General features: G+C 41.3%; 1 protein-coding gene across 1 annotated transcript in view; it reads left to right on the forward strand.

The window, feature by feature from the left end:
• The window catches only part of si:dkey-97m3.1 (fatty acyl-CoA reductase 1), a 94,619-nt gene that overhangs the window by 19,427 nt on the left and 53,655 nt on the right, over positions 1–21,537 (forward strand). Inside the window, exon 2 of the mRNA XM_034162956.1 lies at positions 1,353–1,625. Coding sequence (XP_034018847.1) covers positions 1,353–1,625 — 273 coding nt within the window. The remainder of the gene's footprint in view (positions 1–1,352; positions 1,626–21,537) is intronic.

The raw sequence follows: 21,537 nt of genomic DNA on the forward strand, positions 1-21,537 counted from the left end.
TTTCCAGAGGGTCACCTAACAGTGTATGAAATCTGGGAACGGGCCAGTACCGACGTTATCGACCAGCGGCCGAGCCCTCGGAATGCCAGAAGCCACATGAGCCACTATCTTGCCTTCTCACCGTAATCAGGACCCCACAGGACCTGGCTGACTGCCATCCACTTCTAAAGTGGCAGATGCAGTTCATCATCTATTATTGTCTCAAACAAGCAGAGACAGTCCATTACACTACTGCCGTTGTGCAGCAAGTGATCCAATTAAGCTACTATATAAATAAATGCAGCTGAAAATCCAGAAACATGCCAGAAACCGTTGGTAGGATAAACCAGGGGGAAGTCAGGGTCATTTTATCTTGAGTAAATCTCAGTGTTGTACGGTGAGGCAAGTACGCTCATGAGTCACTGTTTCCTTTGCCTGTGTTTCAGTGGGCGGAGAAATCCTTGCGTAAATGTTGTGAGTCGCTGGGTTTGGTTCCCGGCATACCTTTACAATATCACGGCGTCTTTTGGGAATATTTTGTTGTTTGTTCTTGTGGTTCTGATTTCAAACATCAGCTCTCATATGTGGCTTTTCATTTTCTTTCTTCTTTGCAGCTCTGCCAGTGAACTGGCTGCTGTTTCTTTCTCTAAATATTCATGTTATTTACATACGGTTTGTATGCGTGACCTTGAAGGGCGTAACGGAAACAAAAGCAACATTGCGTGCTGTGAATTTGAATTTTTACCTGCACCTGTGTTTGTGCGTGTGTATGCAATATCTTGACAAAAACGAAGCGGACAAGTTCGACATAGGGAGTGTACTTTAAATTTTCAATGTGGCCACCAGGGGGCCTTGTGTTTGAAATCTACTTTGTGATAACGCCACAAGGACTTTGTGGATTGTGGCGCAACTTCGAGTTTGGACCCGGTGATGCAGGTTTAGGTCAGTACTGGAAATCAGGATGTGCACTCATGCGCAACTTTTCAACCTGAAACATTAGTGGAGTTAAGGTTATTCCATTCTAGAGGAGGTGATGGTCTAGTGGTTAAGCGTGGGGCTTGTGACAAGGATACTTGGTTCAAATCCCAGCGTGACCAGAAACTAAGGGTCCTTGGGCAAGGTCTTTAATCCCCTAGTTTCTCCCAGTGTGTAGTGAGCACCTTGTATGGTAGCACCCTGACATCAGGGTGAATGTGAGGCATTATTGTAAAGCGCTTTATAAATGCAGTCCATGTACCATTTCTCATGCCTGTTGTCTCTTGCGCTGCTTTGCTACTTAAACTTATCAAGCATTTACATGTTTTACAAGTGCAAGAAGAATCCTGGACACAGTAGTGTACATCACCTGTAACGTCCACCCGCTTCCTCTGCAGGAGCTGTCTGAAGATCTCGACGGGTTGGAAACGGAGGGGGCAGAAGGGCAGACAAACATCTGCAGTGGCGTAGTGGGCAACAACATGGCATCCATAGCAGAATACTACGCTGGCAAGTGTGTGCTGATCACGGGAGCTACAGGCTTCATGGGAAAAGTGTTGGTGGAGAAGCTGCTGAGGTCCTGTCCTGAGGTCAAAACCCTCTACATCCTGGTCAGACCCAAAGCTGGGCAGTCCATGCAGCAGAGGGTCAGCGACATGATGAAGTGTAAGGTAAGAGCAAAGCACGCACATCGCGGTAGGAGACATTTTTTTCATGCAGGGCTTCTGAAAAATATCAGTCAAGTGTGTTAAATGAAAACTGGTCCATCACAAACCTGAGCTTTGATAGTATTGTAGTCCTAAAAACTGCAAATGAGATAAGATACGGAGGCAAAGGCTGGACAGAGTTTAAAGTTAGTAATTGGGCGAGACCACCAGAAAGTGCAGGTAGGATAACAAGACTACGGTGGTAATCTGTAATCAGGAGGTCAGCTGAACAGAGTTGGTTGTCCCCAAAAGTGGAGATCACATGATGGCACGTTTATGAAATGACACAGGTAAAGGGTTGCCACTTGATGGCTGTTTTGTAACCACAGAAATAGGGATGGGTATTGATAAGATTTTATCGATATCGATACCATTATCAATTCCGCTTATCGATCCAATTCCCTTATCGATACCTCCTGTGAATTTTCTGTGAACTACAAATAGGCTTTACAGGTTTTCTATGTCAGCAACATTTTATTGAGTGTTAAAGTAAATATGAAATTGGTCACTGGATCCTTGATCTCTGGACATAAATAGAAATAAAAGCTGTAATTTTTGTCAAAAACATTAATGGCATGAAAGTCTTTCCATACATCTGAGCTGAACTCAGCCGGCTGCTGCACGTCAGCACAGGACGTCTCATTTTGGGAGGAAAAAAACATTTTGATCGATTACAGTGTATTTGGTTGGATTACAACGTTTGGAAAGAGGTGTCATTTGATTTAAATGGCGGTTCGCTTTGAAGTTATTTATTCCAAGCAGACTCTGTCTTTCTAACGTGACTCAGTAAAGAGCGGCGTAGCGTTTGGAGCAACAGCACAGAGGACGATTCTCGTTTCTTTCTCGCAACAAGACAGGAGTCCCGGTTAGTCACTTCAATACACACAAAAGTGACTCATGATTGACATATTTTAGTGGCTTTGAGAGGGGATAAGAAGCGGTGTTGCCGCTTCTGAAGAGGAGCGAATCAAAGAACCAACAAAGCAGTGGATCGGAGCACTGCTTCATTGGTTCAAAGCAGAGCTGCGCTGCAGAAACGGTTGATTACAGACCCGCTGCAGGGTCTGTAATCGACTTCGAGAAATGATCATTTTCCTGACAAACACCCTCTAAACCAACAGCCACTCTGAAGGACCGATAAGGGAATCGTTAAGCAAAAAGGCTATTGATGTCGGTGGATCGAATCATTTCTTAACGAACAGGTTCTCAATGCCCAACCCTACACAGAAACATGTCAGTCGATGGGCTGTGTTGCGAGAGGGTGAAAATCTGCAACCATTTTGTGTAGATACGTTTAGAAACGGCAACAGGTGTGACTGAGCCCTAATTAGGAAAAATGGCTTTTGGTGATGCTGTGGTAAAGCTGATTTTGTTAAACCATTACAGCAGCACGTCTGAGGCCATCAACCCCGGTGACATTTCAGCCGGCTGGTTATTAATTTAAATTATTCAAATCAGCCATTGTTGAAGTGGCATAGGGGCTGTAAAAGTGCTATGAAGGAAAAACATGCAGTGAATTGCAGCAGGGGTTGCCATGGTGACGCAGCTCAGGCTGCAGAGTCCAAAAGTTCATCTATATAAGCGTTTGTGTCGAAACACAAATGGAGCCAGAGAGAGAAATGAGGAAAACTAAAATGCTAACTGAACCACAAGTGCTGGTTGAAAGTTTCTGATGTGCATCAGGAGGTCAGAGGTGAGGAAGGAGGAGAGGAATCAAACCGAACCTGAAGATGGAGGTTGTGTGAGTCACAAACAGGTGGTTTTGTGGAGTCACACTGATGGACAAAACCGTAACATTGTAATGTGGCACACTTTTTGCAACAAGTTCAATCTTGTCAGTGGTTGTTTTGTTCCATGATTAGAGATTGAGGGAAAAAAATTAATCAGGTCTTGAATTGACACATGAGGCACTTAAAAAAAAAAAAAAAGGAAAAACTAGTGTCATACTGTACGGGGAAGTATATGTAATAGGGCTGGGCAACGTTAACGCGCTAACGTTGCGTTAATTATTGAGGTCATTATCGCCGACGATTTTGTTCCTCCCCTTAACGCTGCGGTTTTGTTTTTTGTTTTTTAGCCTTTTATGACAGTCGTTCGTTTCCTTTTATTTTGAAAGCGTCAGTCGGGAGCGAGCTTCTGTTGCTGCTTCCTGCTGATAGCTGAGTGTTCACACAGAAAACGACACGAGGATCGAGAAAAGTACAGGCTGTGTAGTGCACAACAAAACAAAATGCACAAAGATGACGAATTTTTGAATGGACATTTTCGGTACAAGGTTCTACAGGATCAGGGCCGGATCCAGACTGGTTTGGACCGATGCAGCTGCATTGAACAATTTTTTTTTTTTTACGCGTCTTTCGTCATCGGTAAAAAAAAAAAAAAAAATCTTGAATAATCCCGAATAGTGCTGAACGTGTCCCCGCGGTGAACACAGCTTTTCGGTGGTTTTCATGTCAACCTATAGACCGTAAATTATACGGATTTTTCCGAGTTTCAGAGTCATGGGGTTCCCATGATGCACTGTTTCTTTCTCTTTTTGCTCTGTATGCACCACTCTGCATTTAATCATTAGTGATCGATCTCTGCTCCCCTCCACAGCGTGTCTTTTTCCTGGTTCTCTCCCTCAGCCCCAACCAGTCCCAGCAGAAGACTGCCCCTCCCTGAGCCTGGTTCTGCTGGAGGTTTCTTCCTGTTAAAAGGGAGTTTTTCCTTCCCACTGTAGCCAAGTGCTTGCTCACAGGGGGTCGTTTTGACCGTTGGGGTTTTACATAATTATTGTATGGCCTTGCCTTACAATATAAAGCGCCTTGGGGCAACTGTTTGTTGTGATTTGGCGCTATATAAAAAAATTGATTGATTGATTGATTGATACGTCGTACAAATAAAGTTCCTATATTCAGGGTTTGGTCTGTAATCAGCTGTTTCTGCAGCGCGGCTCCACTTTGAAACCATGAACCATTGAAGCAATGCTTCGATCCAGTAGCTCGTTGGTTCTTTGATTCACTGTACTTCAGAAACGGCAAGCCGCTTCTTAACCCCTCTCAAAGCCATTAAAATCATTTTTGTGTGGATTAAAGTCACTAACTGGGACTCTTGGCTTGTTGCTGTCAAACGAGAATCGTCCTCCGTTCCGTTCACACAGCTCGAAACGCTGCGCGACCGAGACAGAGTACGGTCAGAATAACTTCAAAATGAGTCGCCGCTTTAAATAAAATGACACCTCTTTCCAAACGTTTTAATACAGACAAGAAACTACAATCGACTAAAACGTTTTTTCCTCCCTTAATGAAAAGTGCTGTGAAGCACAGCAGCTGTAAGAGCTCAGCTCAGATACATGGAAAGACATTCATGCCAATAATGTCTGAAAGGAAATGGTTTTGACAAAAACTACAGATTTTGTTTATTCCTATTTATGTCCAGAGATCAAGGATCCACCATGTAGAGTTTATTATGTCCAGAGTTTAAGGATCCAGTGACCAATTTCATATTTATTTACTTTAAGTAAGTCCCTTCGGCTGCTCCCTTGTTTGCACTCGGGGTCGCCACAGCAAATCCAAGGTGGATCTGCATCTTGATTTGGCACAGGTTTTACGCCGGATGCCGTTCCTGACGCAACTCCACATTACATGGAGAAATGTGGCAGGGGTGGGATTTGAACCCAGAACCTTCCGAACTGAAACCAAGCGCATTAACCACTTGGCCACCACCCTTGCTCATATTTATTTACTTTAAGACTCAATAAAATGTTCAATTTCAATTCAATCAGCTTATAAAGTGCCAAATCACAACAAAATCTAAATATACTAAAACAAATACATCACAATTGTACACATATCAAATAGTGGTATGTGTACAATTGTGATGTATTTGTTTTAGTATATTTAGTCATAGACATGAATATTGTTACCTGCTGGACTGTTTCTAATTTTGATTGGTATCAATGGAAAATGTCTTCTGTGAACTGTCTGTATCTCAATATATTAAGAATATATGTAGTCAATTTTTTATTGATTTTATCAATTTAAAAAAAATCATATATAGATTCAGGTATAATTGAAAGATTTGGGCAATAAATTTCATCCTGTTTCAGTCAATTTTTGTTATAGTGTTGTTTTTTTAGGACTTCATATTTATACAAATAAGAAGTGTTCACTATGGTCCATGAAGTATAATAAATATATTAAAAGAATTGTGACAGTGTATGTTGCACACAAAAGAATGAGGATTATTGAATAACAAGACGCGTACGATTTTTATTTTATCATTGGGCAAAAATACATCTGTCAGATTTTCACTCTGGATCCAGCCCTGAGGATGGCGCATTGGAGAAAAGCAGTTATCTGTAATCATTGCAAAGCAGAATTTGCGTTTCACCAAAGCTATACAACTCTCAGGTACCACCTCAATGGTTACTGCTTTTTATTTATTTATTTTTACAGATTCTCATTTTGATATGAAACAGGATAACAAATGACCTGCCAGTGGTTTTATATTTGATTTCATTAGTGTTTCAGTTGAAATTTACATTTTCAAATATATGCAACGTTAATTTACATTTTCAAATAAAACTGCTTTTAAGCGGCTTTTGAATCATTTTTGGGTTTCACATATACCATGCGATTAATCATGATTAATCACAGAAAGTCATTGAGTTAATGCGGTTAAGATTTTTTATGTTTGCCCACCCCTAATATGTAACAAATAAATAATCAATAAAATTGGCTAAGAGAAGCATGAGCTATTCGATGCAGTTCCCAGGTTTGGTGTACAAATGCAATTTTGACTTATTGTAACATTTGTTTGTTCATTGCAACGATACTGTCTGTGAAAGGAACTCTGGTTATCAGAACGGAAGATAAATTATACATGAAAGAAGCTGCCGTATTTTCTGGAGGAAGTTGCAGTTTTTTGTTCTTATTTTTGAGATTTAAAAGTCCTCATGTTAAGTAACAGCAAATGTTGTGGTGTGCACATGTGCTACAGTGAGTTCCTATCCATAGTTCAACTTGCTCCTAGGGAAGCGCTGTGTTAAAATGTGAGTTTCATACCCTGAATATAGGTGCAACTCCGGAAAAAACATTAAATAATAGTTCCTGGCTATTTTTTAATATTTGCCATTAGCACCAACTGACTTTCCTTCCACCCTAATCCATACAAACCTGTGTGTGTGTGTGTGTGTGTGTGTGTGTGTGTGTGTGTGTGTGTGTGTGTGTGTGTGTGTGTGTGTGTGTGTGTGTGTGTGTGTGTGTGTGTGTGTGTGTGTGTGTGTGTGTGTGTGTGTGCAATCACTCAAAAACAAGAAATGCTATCTTGTTGTAAATTGCCACATTAAAAGGGCACATCAAACAATAAAGTAACTTTTGTTTTGCTTCTGTAATGTTGCATTGAAATGTCTGCCACCTGGTGGATGTTCGAGTGTGGGATGATTTATGGAAGATTACAAACTGCAGTGATTGAATTTCCATATGCTCCACCTACCGGTGAGCGGCTGCTAACAAGCTAGCAACTGAGCAGAGATTATGCCATTACATAGCCAAACAAGTGACAAAATTCACAACACAGTGGCAATGTAATACTCAAATAAAATAATGGATAGAACGTGTGGCTGGGGATGAGTCTAAACTTTTTGTTGGTTCTGCAAATTAGTGATGACAAACTTGAAACAGAATTCCACAGATTTTTCAATGTTGCACCAGAGTCCATGTCAGTAGGAAAACATCACATGATGTACTAAATGGTGCCTCATTGCAACTATGGATGGCAAAATACCACTTTTTTTCCCAAGGCAGACACAATACCGATACTGGAACATCAGTATCTGCCTGTACCGATGCTATCTGATACAGTTTTGCCTGTCTCAAAATAACTACATTAATCTCTTAAAAATACATTTGTCTGGGTGTACTTTAGTAAACTAACCATCTAACCAAACATCAGCTCAAACTGTCAAAACGTTCCAGTTGACTCATCATTATCATCTTCAACAGCTTATCCGGAGACTGGGTCGCGGGGGCAACAGCTCCAGCAGAGGGCCCCAGACTTCCCTCACCAGGGGCACATTAAACCACCTCTGTCAAGGAGATACTGAGGTGTTCCAAGGGCAGTGTGGAGATATAATCTCTCCAACTAGTCCTGGGTCTTCCCAGGGGTCTCCTCCCAGCTGGATGTTTCTGGAACACCTCTCAATGGAGGTGCCCAGGGGGCATCCTTACCAGATGCCCGAACCACCTCAGCTGGCTCCTTTCAATGCGAAGGAGCAGCGGCTCTACTCCAAGGTCCTCACGGATGACAGAGCTTCTCACGTTATCTCTAAGGGAGACAGCAGCCACCCTCCTGACGAAGCCTATTTCGGCCGCTTGTACCCACAATCTAGTTCTTTCGGTCATGACCCAACCCTCGTGACCATAGATGAGAGTAGGAACGAAGACTGACCAGTGATCGAGAGCATGATTGGCTTTGTGTTGAAACACAGCTTACATAAAATATCATGCACCTGTCTGTCAGCTGCTGAACACTCACACCCGCTGGACAGTTCAGGAATATACATCCGCATCAATTATGAATTTCATTTTTAAAAGCTAGTCAGTGCAGCGTCTGTACGTGCACGAGCACGTGTGCTGCTTCTTCCCATAACAATGTAAAAAAAAAAAAAAGACGTGGTGTCGGCTGAACCAGTTGGATCGGGAAAGCTTGACTCAACAAAAAACAAGCTTGTTGGGACTTAATGAGCATTGAAATATTGGCGTTGCTTGCATTAACTGATGTGCTGAGAAACAGCAATGTGGTTGTTGGCCTCAAAATGCCCGTATACCTCAAAGTCACACTGCATTCCTTTCTTTTTCCTGCCTCTTTTTAATAGCGTCTATTTTTACTGCTCTCGCTGAACCTCTGTACTGCATTCATTATTTTATTCACTGGAGCAGCTGTTCCCGTTCTGTTCCATCCCTGCTACAGCTATTCCAAATTCTGCCTTCATGTTTGGTTTTGGTGGTGGTGATGTTTTGACATTTATTTTACCCTCTATCTCTCCAGAATGCTTCACCTATCTACAGGTTGCAGAATACCTCACCCACCGTCTAATTACTTCAATCGGAACACAACAGTCGGCAATTTAAACAAGCTGAAATTCCTCCACAAGTGAACAAGAAGAAGAAAAACACACATTTATTTATTTTTCTGCCAATAGAAGCACCTTTTCAAAGTTGTCTTCTCTGTTCTGGTTTGGCTTTTAAAAGCAGGAAAGGTTTAAATTCTACACCATCATTTCCTTATTTGCTAATAGTTTAGTTGTTGGTAATCCTGACACAACTAAAACACAAAAAAAGGCAATTTCACAATCCACAATTTTCTTTTTGCTTGTGACCTTGAACTGTATCCTGAGTAAACTCTCCATGAAATCAGCCCATTGGTTTTTCTGATGAGTGGCCTTGAAGATTAAATGTGGCGGTTCTGAATCTTGCCGTCTTGGCAGTGCCCTACTCCGCCTAACTTCCAACCAACTTATAAATTGGTGGAAAGTGGGCAAGACTGGTGTGAGCATGGCAGGAGGAATGAAGCCAGAACTAGTCCCCCATCTTGTAGATAACAAGCAAGTTGGGGCTAATAGTTTAATCTTGGTTCGGGTTTTTGATTAGCGCATATTTTTGCAAACTGGATGGTAGTTTTGCTGTGAGTACTTAAAAGTATGATCAACATATTGCCTTCAGAACTGTGGCACCATTAGTGGAGCTCCTGTCACCAAGCTTTCGTTGCATGCTAATTAGTGCTAACGCACAAATTAAATAATACTGAAATTTCATTCAACAGAAATACTGGAGCACCAACTTCTTAGATGGAGCATTAGTACAATTACTGCACAGCAATCCTTATTATGTCAGACATTTGTAATAAAATGCTCAGAAAGGATGAACTCAGGAGAGATGAAGCTTGCTGCAGTTAATGCCCACTGCTAGCAGCATTTGCTAGCGGAGCCTAGACTTGCCAGCACACTAGTTGTAACTCAAAGCAACCATGCCCCCAGTTAATCACAATTTTATAGTTTAAAATACCTTAAATTGATAAGTTGTATAAAACTGGGATGTTTTTGTACCAGGCTGTAAGTATGTTTATTTCTGCTGTAAAGTTGGGGATTGGTTGGGGATTGGCACATTGTCCTCATTTTTCAGCACCTGAGGTTGCTGTTTCATCGTGACTTCCTTGTTTTGGATACAGGTTTGGCAAAAGGTTACATACAGTTTTGCAACTCACATCATCAAAGCTGACAACTTTACAGATATGACAACTGCGCATTTCCTGTTTTATATCAGTTAACTCTTACCAGAGTACCGAAAGCTTCATTTTCAAATGGATAGATAATACATCGACTGATGATATTTTGCAGTATTTTCCGGCCGCTTTTCCACCAGATCTTGCACCCCTTTAATGCTGTCCTCTGTCAGGACATTGCTTGTTGCTTGTGCCAAGTACAGACACACTCATGCGTATTTGTCTGCCTCCAGAAGAGGTGTCATTAAATTTCCATGACCCGGCCTCAAGTGCTAATTGGAATTCATGCCATTCTTCAGGTCAGTATTTTTCTGTTCAGAATCGGGATAATTCATGAAGGAGAATAGTGGTCTTGTGTGTCTTACATCCAGGCCAGTCCCATCCTTGACACTTGTTGCTAGGTAACAAACCAATGATCTGTCCCACTGTGCTTTCAGGCGATGTTGCCCCAAGCAGGAAAGAAACCGATTGGAATCTCATTGTGTCTGTGTGTCTCCACTGTGCCAACTTTGACATTTAAGCATTGTCTGTCCGTGTGGTGGCTACTTTGTGGAATTGTTTCCACGCCTGCAGCCCTCAAATATCTCTGTGGGTATTATGGAATGTTTTTCTCATTCACTACCGAGCCATCAAACCTGGTATTATTATTTTCCATCTCTCCAGCTGTGCAGTATATTCATGCTGCTCCATAATTGCAGTGGATGGGATCAGTTATTCGCTGGAGATAGGTTGTTTTTGGTAGAGATTGCGATTTTTGTAGGAAGTTACTGTAGAATCGTTTCAGAAGGTTAAAATGTGCTTTTAATTCTCTTGTCCCTGCAAGGCTCATCCATAAACTGAGACTTTTGGGTTTGAGTGATGCCGTTTGCAAATGGATTTTTAGTTTTTTAACTGGAAGACCACAAAGTGTCAAGATCAATGGCTGTGTCTCTGATGAACTTATTGTTAATACTGGCTCGCCACAAGGTTGTATTTTAAGCCCATTGTTGTACACTTTGTACACTTACAACTGTGTTGCGTCCTTTCATAATAATTTGATAATTAAGTATGCAGATGACACAACTATTATTGGTTTGATCTCTTCTCATGATGACTCTTTGTATAGATCTGAAGTGCAAAACGTGGTTTCCTGGAGTGAGGAAAACAATTTGAAGTTAAACACTGCAAAAACTTTTGAGTTGGTTGTTGACTTCAGTAAAAATAGATCTTATGCTCCCTCTCCTGTGGAACCAGCTCCCAATTCAGATCAGGGAGACAGACACCCTCTCTACTTTTAAGATTAGGCTTAAAACTTTCCTTTTTGCTAAAGCTTATAGTTAGGGCTGGATCAGGTGACCCTGAACCATCCCTTAGTTATGCTGCTATAGATGTAGACTGCCTGGGGGTTCCCATGATGCACTGTTTCTTTCTCTTTTTGCTCTGTATGCACCACTCTGCATTTAATCATTAGTGATCGATCTCTGCTCCCCTCCACAGCGTGTCTTTTGCCTGGTTCTCTCCCTCAGCCCCAACCAGTCCCAGCAGAAGACTGCCCCTCCCTGAGCCTGGTTCTGCTGGAGGTTTCTTCCTGTTAAAAGGGAGTTTTTCCTTCCCACTGTAGCCAAGTGCTTGCTCACAGGGGGTCGTTTTGACCGTTGGGGTTTTACATAATTATTGTATGGCCTTGCCTTACAATATAAAGCGCCTTGGGGCAACTGTTTGTTGTGATTTGGCGCTATATAAAAAAATTGATTGAATCATATTAAATGGCGCTGAGGTGAAAACAGTTGAAAACTGTAAATTTCTGGGATTGTTTTTATCTGATGACTTGAGCTGGAATTATAACACCAATGGAATTGTTAAAAAGTCTCGACAACGGCTTTTTTTTTTTTTTTTCCTGTGTAAGCTGAAAGAATTTACTCTGAACAAGAATATTCTCTTAAATTTTTATCACAGCTGCATTGAAAGTCTCCTTACAAATGCTATAACTGCATGGTTTGGAAATGCCACTGCTAAAGAAAGGAAGAGTGGTTCGTTAAGCCAGTAGAACTATTGGTGTGGAACTGTCTGTCCTGGAGGACATTTACAAAAAAAGGCTTAAGTCCCGGTCTTTGGCTATTACTAAAGATCTCCTGCATCCTGCCAGGGACCTGTTTGAGCTTCTTCCTTCGGGTAGGCGCTATCGGTCTATTAAATGTGGGACATCACGTTATAGAATAAGTTTCTTCTCACAAGCCATAGCAATGATCAACACTCTTTGATTAGTTTTAAATGTATCTTAAATTATTTTGTGGCTTTGTCATTTTTATGGCGTTTTTATGTTCTTTTATGTCTTTTTATTGTTTGTGTCTGTCTTGCTAGTGCACTTTTGAGCTCCTTGCACCATTTTCCCAATGTTTTTTAATACTGCAAATGGCAAATAAACTTGAACTTGAACTTTAAATACATTTATGTAGGTTCCCTGGTGAAGGCTTATGAATCAGACTGGAATTTATTGCCATGTAAGTTCACACATACAAGGAATTTGATTTGGCATTATTGGTGCATCAACAGTAAGACAAGAAAAACACTTCTTTTTTTTTTTCTTTTTTTTTTGTAATTTTTATTTTCAAATGCAGGTCACAGACCTAAGGTACAAAAATAGTTTGTCTTTTTTTTTTTTTTTTTTTTTTTTTTTTTTTTATAACAAGAATCAAATAGAACCTCATAAGTACCCATAACACCCTCCCTCCTCCCCAACCCGTGATCCTCTATTCTGTATAAGTAATTCAAAAATTAAATGATATTTCGAATATAAACAAGTGACAACCAGAAGTCAAAACCATAACTCAGACTTGTAGACATGTCACGAGTTACAAATCCAACTGAACTAGAATATAGAAATAAAGATAAAATATAAACTCCGTTAAATTAGGCTGCAGAAAGTAGAGAGTTCACTTATTTAACTATTATTACTGTAGCCGCTCACTCTGTAGTAAATCAGTATGATATTGTGTTTAAGACCGCAAAATTCACTCCATTCTGGAGGGGGGGTGTCTGCTGCCGGCGGACGGGCCCAGATGAACAAGTTCGGAGGCAACCACCACAACAATCTTACCTGTTCACAGGGAGAGTTCTTGAGCTGGTAGTCCCTCAAAGTAAGCAAACAAAGGCCTCCAGTGTGCTTAAAACTTTTCTGATGAGCCTCTAAGTGAGAATTTGATCTTCTCCAGCTTTAAAAGACCCATGATGTCGTATAACCAAACTTTAATTAAAGGAGGTTGGGAAGATTTCCAGAGCAAGAGAATTCTTACGTTCAGTGAGAGAGGTAAATACTATAATGTTATTTTGAGCAGTCATGGTACGGAGGTTGTCTGTAGGTTTACCAAAAATTGCAATATGTGGGGTTGGCATGAGGTTAAGAAAAACACTTCTGTAAGAAGTAAAAGAGACAAATAGGCAAAACTATATTCACTGTTAAATAAATATAATGGAATGGGAGTGTGGAAAAAAACAGGTGATTGGAGGACAGATGTACAGTACCTTTCAGTGCAGAGATCTGTACTTTATGGTAGTGGGGGTCTTTGGTCTTATTTATTAGTCTAGCTGTGGATGGCAAGAGCTGTTTTTGTGCCTTGAGGTTTTGGTGCTGATGGACCTCAGCCTCCTGCCAGAGAGGAGGGTGTCAAAAGGTTTGTGGCCTGGGTGGGAGGGATCGGCCACTATCTTCCTCTGAGCTTCTTTTCTCAAGCTCACGCAAGCAACACACCCAACTCTAGACAATGTCAGAATGGAAAATGTGGAAGAGATTCCTGTTGGAGCACCAAGAAATGGTCCAACTGTGTGCCTGCCAGCGACTAAATACTTCTGCTTCTGATATAAGACAGAGAAGTTGCCATTACGCCTTTGTGTGGAAACAGCAAAAACAAAAATGGTGCAAAGTGGGTCAACTTGAACTCACTCAGTGTTGCTCAAAGCTCATAACCATCTTAAAGCAGCTTTGATTGGAGCACTGTTTTGGTTTTTGTGTCGTCTCGCGATGCCACAACTCATTTGTTTCTGCCCAGAAAGAGTACTGCAATCCTGATATTTTTATTTTTTTCCCTCGAGAAGGGGACTGTTTAAATCGTGGACATGCCACTGTATTTGTTTCCGCAGTAGAACCGCCAATGTGTCAGTTTTCTCAGCAGATGCCGTGTTTGCGGTCTCACTGATCAAATAATGCCAACCTGTTTAATAGTGTATGAGCTGCCGCTGGTTGCCAGGGTCAGGATGGGAAGCAGTTGTTGTGCTTAAACACAGTCTGAGTTGAAATGTGAAGTTTTAATTGAGTGATTGTTGAGTCAGTAATTACATGCACACCAATTTTGGTGAAGATTGGTAATAAGACCTGAGTGGAGTCTTGGAATTAAAATATCTACTGTGTTTAATAAGAAGGCATTAAAAAACAATACAGTGCTGAATGTTATGTAGAATTAATTCTGCAATCATTTTATTTCTGTTTGAAGAATATTTCTTTAAGACGTCATATCTGAAGATACACCCCTGCCACCCCCCCCTACTGTCGGTTGCATGGGGTTGCCACAGTGCCTCCAGTTGATCCACCTTTGGATTTCAGACATATTTTATGTCTGATGTCCTTCCTCCAGCTCAGTGGAGATGCATGTTCACCTCCTCAACTACTTATCATGACCTATACGCAAGGTTGGGTAGGATTACTTTGAAAGAATACATGTGGATTACATGTATGTATGTACATACATTTGGATTACTTGTAATCTGATTACTTTTGGATTACATTTCAAAGTAGTCCTACCCAACCTTGCCTATACGACATAACTTGTGAGAGCTGATGGGATCAGGTGTCCACAAAGTGACTGGCTGCCTCTCAAGGTTTTCCATAAAAACTTATTTTTATTATATGTAGTTTTTCATCTTAATCATTTACACATAAAGAGCTTAAACATCTGAGAGGTAAAGCCCCTGGGGACGGCCTAGAGGACAATCCAGGGTTCAGTACCATTTCTACCAATTGAAAACCCAGATGTAAATCCAGTTGAGAAATGAGAGTTTAATAATAATTATTATTATTATTACTGCCCTGACTCGCAGCAGAGGAAGAGGAAGACAGACGTCTTGCTTCAATTTGAAGTCTTTATTACAGTAGGAGTGTCATGACTGCAGCACGTTAGGAAAACCCCAGAATATCTCCAGCCTGGATCACATGATCTTTTGTCTTTTCACGTGAACAACCCTCAGCATTAACTGGTCACACTTAAATGTAAAGTTAGCACAATATATATTCAGCATACATGATATCAATGAAAAGAAAAACATTCTCCCATCATGATAATAATGAAAAATAATCAGCACAAGAACCTTTCCGACACTTCTTTAACCAAGAGCTACTGTCAGAGGTCATCTTCTCATTGGTTTCTATGGAGGCTGCTGGAATTCAAACTTGACGGCATCCATCAGTCCAGCAACCCTGATAGTGCTCCAGTCCCACCAGCAGGCACCACATCTAAAGGTGGTACCCATCTGCTTTGACCCTGCAGTAATATTTTCATGCTTGATGCAGGCTGCCCTTTAAGTCTATAAATCTGTAGCGGTAGTCTCCTACGACTGGATGTACCTGCTGCAGCTGAATGGTCTCCCCGGGTGGTCGCCAATCATGTCGTGGATGCAGGAGCATATGGCGCCAGTGCACACTCCAGTTCCTGAACTGGCTGGGTACCAGGTTGTAAAGGTTCTGCTGCGTCTGGGGCCCTGGTTGTTCCCAGAGTCCACAGACAGTCTCTTATCTGGTGATTTAATAACTCGTCTTTATCCATCCTAACAACCACCTTACTCCCTTCTTCAAAGCAGCTCTTCAGGAAGCTTTTACTCTTTTATGTCTCTGACTCAAATTCCCATAAAGACAAATAAAAAGAATGCTTTATTTTGCCTGTAAAGTCTATTTTTGACACAATACGAAGCGCTGTTAGACATTGCTGAGCCAATTTTATGTGTCAGAAAGGTCAACTGAAGCAGTTTTATCTTCTCTGTGAGGACACTGACGTCTTGTAACCGCTTACGTGACATCCAGGCATTTCTTGAATCTGTCCTTCAAGGCAGAAAGCCTCTTCTTTGGCATCCATCCTTCTTGAGATGATGCTCATTAGCCGTCACCTCATTACTTAATGTATTGTTCGCTTTGATAAGCTCCTTCCACTTTGACATTCAGAATGTCTGACAGCAGTGATATATGCACACAAACACATGATGCTGCCATGCAAGACTCACTGCACACCAGCAGGAACAAACTGGGGATTTCACTAGATTAGATTAGATAGAACTTTATTAATCCCTTCGGAAGACTCCCTGAGGAAAATTGAGTTTATAGCAGCACACAGGGTAAGAAGCACACAGAGTATCAAAAGTAAAAATAAAGAACAATTTGCAAAATGTAAATACAAATATAAATACTAGAAATACTGGCTGCTACTGTTCCCCTCCTTCCTGTCCTCTGTCTTCCTGTTACTCCTCCCCCTGAGTGAGGAGTTGTACAGTCAGATGGTCTGAAGGACAAAGGAGTTTTTCAGTCTGTTGGTCCTGCACTTGGGAAGGAGCAATCTGTGGCTGAAGAGGCTCCTGTGGTTGCTGATGACAGTGTGCAGATGGTGACTGGCATCGTCCATAATGTCCAGCAGTTTGTACAGTGTTCTCTTCTCTGCCACTGTCACCCAAGAGTCCCGCTTCATGCCAGCCTGGGATATTATGGATTAGCCTGTCTGATGGGAACTCAACATGAGGATCCTCAGGTCATGTACACTGCTTAGTGGTTAGCACTGTTGCCTTACAGCAAGAAGGTGATGGGTTCAGTTCCCACCTGTGGCCTTTCTCTGTGGAATTTGCATGTTCCCCTGTGTTTATGTGGTTTTCCCTCCAGGTGCTCTGGTTTCCTCCCACATTTAAAGACATGCAGGTTAGGTGAATGGAAACTTTATAATTGTCCAGGTCTGCCTTGCAAAAGAGGTCTTGATCTCAATGGGACCTAACCTGGTTAAATAAAATGTACCTACCTTTCTAGCCTACACCCTCCAGGTGTATTAATGCATTCTTTAAGATTTGCTGTTACTGTCTTCCTAATTTTATCTTCCTGCCTTGTTCTGGGCTGTTTTGCTTAGCTTTCCCTTCAGAAGTTGACTTGAAATAGAAAGTACCTCTTCCTGTTCAGTCTTGTTAAGGCCCCCTGACACTTGCATGACTTTGATGCACGCACTGTGTCGTGCAGGAGAGTAAACCCGTCGTTAACGGGTGTAGAATGAACATGAGAGGGGTGCCAGCGCGTGCAGTTTGGCAAAGAGAATTTTGAAATGTTCCAAAAAAAATTTCACACATAAATGTCGTGCACAAATGTGAAGTGGTAGTGAATGTTGCGTGATCTACTCGCCAGCACTACGTGCAGCTCTCGTTGAGTAAAATAGAAGTGAACAGTATGCGTGGTTGCGTCAGCGCACCGCAGCGCAGCACAGCATGTCTGAACGATTATAACGAGATGTTAAATCTATCACACATACTTTTACAGCTACACACAAGAAGGAAAGAAATGCAACGTTTTACCAAGCCTGACATGTAACATGACAAATAATTACCTTTTAGATGGCTCCAAATGGTTTCTCCATCTCGTTCTGAAAAAGCAGCCGCTGGGCGCTCCTCTGCGATTCCGGAAGCGGATTAGAGGTGTTTTCAACAGCTACTCAGACAGAAAATGATTAATCTGTTACAACATTTTTTTTTTTTAATATATGCAAGCGTGCAGTGCACAGCACGTGACAGCCAGTGGAAACAAATCACGGCGTCCAGTTGGGAACACAGCGGGGTGGGATCATCACAATGTGCGTGCAAGTGCCGGATCAAAGTCGTGCAAGTGTCAGGGCACCTTTACTCTGAGTGTATGAACTGAACACAGAGAGCGTTCGCACATGCACACACACTACTATGTGGTTTTCAGTCCTTTGCCCCATTATCACACTCAGATCCAGCCTGGCTACAGTGCTCTATTGATTTGCTGTTGTTTGCATCTGGAGCCAGGTCGACGACAGCACAAATATTAGGACCTGTTGATTCCCGCTGACTGTAGCGGGCAGTCATTTGCACTTGAGATGATGAAATTCTTACATGTATGTTTATTACCATCTTTTGGTCTTGGCCCATCGGAAGGATTTTTGTTCAGTTTTCATACTAGTTCATGTCTTAATTTGTTCACATGCCGGTTTGAATCTCAACCACATGCCCAAAGCATGTTGAACTCAAAACAACTTTTAGGGATGGTACTATGTCTGAGTTGTTCCCTGGAGATCATGGCCACTCAGATAGGGGAGAGGTTGTGCTTGCCAGCCTGGCACATTGCTGGGTATTTATTGCTCATCTGGTGGTTGACTCGGCATCCAGTAGGCCTGCTGTTTCTCCCAGGAGAGATGGGCCGGAGCTGGAGTCTTTGGGGGACCAGTGATTTTTGCACCTAATAGGGCACAAATTAACTCCAGTTTGTCAAACAAATTGGCACATAACATATTGCTGGTGAAGTCATGAAGGCAAGGAGAGGACTCTTACTAGAAGAGTTTTGTGGTAGAGGCCTTCAGGCTGGTCAGGCTGGTGCTTATCCCCAGATCAGTAGCACGCAGCGGATAAGACTCTCCAACTCTCCCTGGCCAATGACTTTACCAGTTTACAGCTGGGTGGACTGGGACATGCAAGTGAAATGTCTTGTTCTAGCATGTAAATGGGTAGTGGGAAGCACAGGCCTGGGGTTGAACCCTGGTTCGGGCATGAGAATTTCAGTATTTTTCCAGTGCAATCTGGACAAGTATTCCTGGACTTTTTTCCAAATGGCTGCCAAAAGAGGTTTAAATGGGTCTAATTCGCCTAAACCCAGGAACTCCTACAGTAGGCCCCTTGACCCTTGGCTGACTTTCAGGATCCCCTATTCTCATGCCTAGCAGTCTAACTCCTGTCCACAGGGCTACCTTCTCTTCTCTCTTCATCGCTGTCCGTATAATTCTAAGAAGGGAAACAAAACATGATTCCGTGGTGGTGCCCAAATGTTTTGTGTCAGTCATCTTCAAGTTGACAATGTGCAGACCTGCTTCAGGGGTGGGGTTTATTGCCAGTCTATTTATCTGTATATGGAGGGGGTTTCTGTGTGGGGGGAGAGGTGTTGCCGCAGTTACTGTTGCTAAGCAACAGACCAGTCATAGGCAGACACACCCATCCACATATAGCTGAAACCCTCTCCAATTTGTAAAATGTCACTACAGAAATAGGTCAGGGTAAAAACAGCCCTCTGTTTATTCATTACGAAAAAGTTGTGGTGGCGGCGCTGTTTGCCAAACAACAAAATTGTAAACAGTTTGAGGCATTACAAAATAGTAAATAAAAATAGCTCAGGATCCATATTTACCTCAAAATCAAACCAACGCAGTCAGCCTTGTGTAGTTGAGATGTCCTGTGTAGCTTCAAATGATTTGTCATAAAACACCTTCTGATCTACTGCATATTGAGAAGTTTCACTGTTGAGTGTGTATATTTGGTCAGTTATCATTTGCACTCCAATGTGCTGATTTTCACTCTGTATCTTCTAGGGTTTATAGGAAAGGTGATGTCTACATGTCTTTGTTCTTTTATTATTTGGCATTTAGTTTCTCTATCGGTGTATCGACTTGGTCAGGATGATGAATTCTGCAGAGAGGCTCCAGGGTCCTGGTGGTGTATCAGGTGAGAAACTGCTGCCCGTATCAGACCGGAAGGTGTTCATCAACATTACAACGGCCTGCAGAATCTCTATGGTGGCAGCATCGATCCCGTTTCTGCTGGGTTACTCTGAAAGACACTTCTTTTTGCGAGACCTGCACATTATCATAGGTGAAAGTGGCGCCTAAATATGCTGTTGGGTTTCTATCATAACACGGTTTTTGGGTTTTTTCCTGTTGGTGTGACAGCACAGGAGAGGAGTGTTCATCTGATGATTACCTTCAGTAACGTATTTATAGACGTTACGCCCGTCCTGTACTCACTCCACTGGCTTCCAGTTCGTTTTAGAATTGATTTTAAAATTTTAATGTTTGTTTTTAAAGCTATTTATGGCCTTGCACCTCCCTACTTGTCTGAAAATTTAACTTTGCGCACCTACAGTAGGACATTAAGGGCGTCTGGCCAGCTTTACTTAGATTTTCCAAGGTCAAGATATAAACGCTGGGGTGATCATGCTTTCGCGGTAGCTGGCCCCAGACTGTGGAATGAGCTACCTCTTGAGTTACGTACTATTCCTGACCTAGCAACTTTTTAAATCTAAGTTAAAGACTTATTATTTAAACTGGCTTTTAACACTTAGTGGGGAGGTGACTGTTTGTTATTTTTATGTTCTTTTTTATGTATTGTTTTAAAATGTTATTTTATATGTGTTTTATTCTTGTAAATTTGTGTTTTTAATGTTAAGCACTTTGGACACCAGTCGGTGCTGTAAATAAATGTTGATTGATTGATTGATTTATTTTTTCCCCTGAACACAATCGCTTATCAGAAATGTTGCTATCAATACAAAATTCACCATTATTGGAACACAATGACTGGCAAGACACAGTCTGAACTGTTTCATCTCTGTTCTTGAAAGTGCAATAAATTTCAACATGACCAGCATGAGGTCATTGTCTGAAACGCTGCCAGAGTGAATTCTAACCCAAGAAACTCCACATTTATCACCTCAAACCTTGTTACTTTGCTCTTATTGATCTTTTCAATTGCGTTGTACACAGTAGTAACCCAGGGTGTGAACGAAGTTGGGTCGAGGTAATGATTTTGCCAGTTTGTTGTTGTGAACAGCCTGTAACCCACAATTTCTTGCCTATCCTGATAGGCAAGAACTGATTCAATTTTCAAGGTCAAAGTCGGGAAAAATAATGGAAAAATCCCTATCCTTATCACTGAATGAATTTTCAAAAATTCATAACTGATAACAGATTTTGTAATGATTTAAATCTAACATTGAAAACCGCATTTAATGTATATTTTACATTAGGCCCCATTTAAGATATATATATTATCCCGCATGCCAAAATTGTAGTAGCGTGATAAACAGTATGCATGTTTATCACGCTACTAGTGTGCAGCACACTATCTGTATTCAATATGGAAACAAGAATTATTAATTATTATTAAAAAATTATTTTAAAAATATTTTCAGTTCCTCACTTGGTATGCAGGTGCTGTATGTGTAATTTTTCAGGTCTGAAATTACGTTGTATGTACTTGTTTCTAAGGAAAAATTAAAAAATTCCGCCCTCCCGAACCACTTTTTTTCTGATGTCAAGGATGATAAACTTTGTTTTTTTTGTTGTTGTTGTTGTTTGTTTTTAAAGGCCTTATATCTTAATCAAACGTTCCCCAATCACTCTCGTATTTGAAAGTGAGGTGCAGACTGATTCACTATCGCCTGACAAAGTTTGATCCGGATCTGATCCAGATTCTGGATTTTGTGGACATTTGAATTTAATATTAAAAAGCTCATGTGGTGTATATTTTGCATTATATCTTGATCAAAACCCATTTGATCTATTTTTTGTGTTATATTTTCTTATGAAAATCCACTTCTAACAGGACTTTGACCTTGAAT

Source organism: Thalassophryne amazonica, chromosome 22, assembly GCF_902500255.1.
Source record: "Thalassophryne amazonica chromosome 22, fThaAma1.1, whole genome shotgun sequence".
Classification (NCBI taxonomy): domain Eukaryota; kingdom Metazoa; phylum Chordata; class Actinopteri; order Batrachoidiformes; family Batrachoididae; genus Thalassophryne; species Thalassophryne amazonica.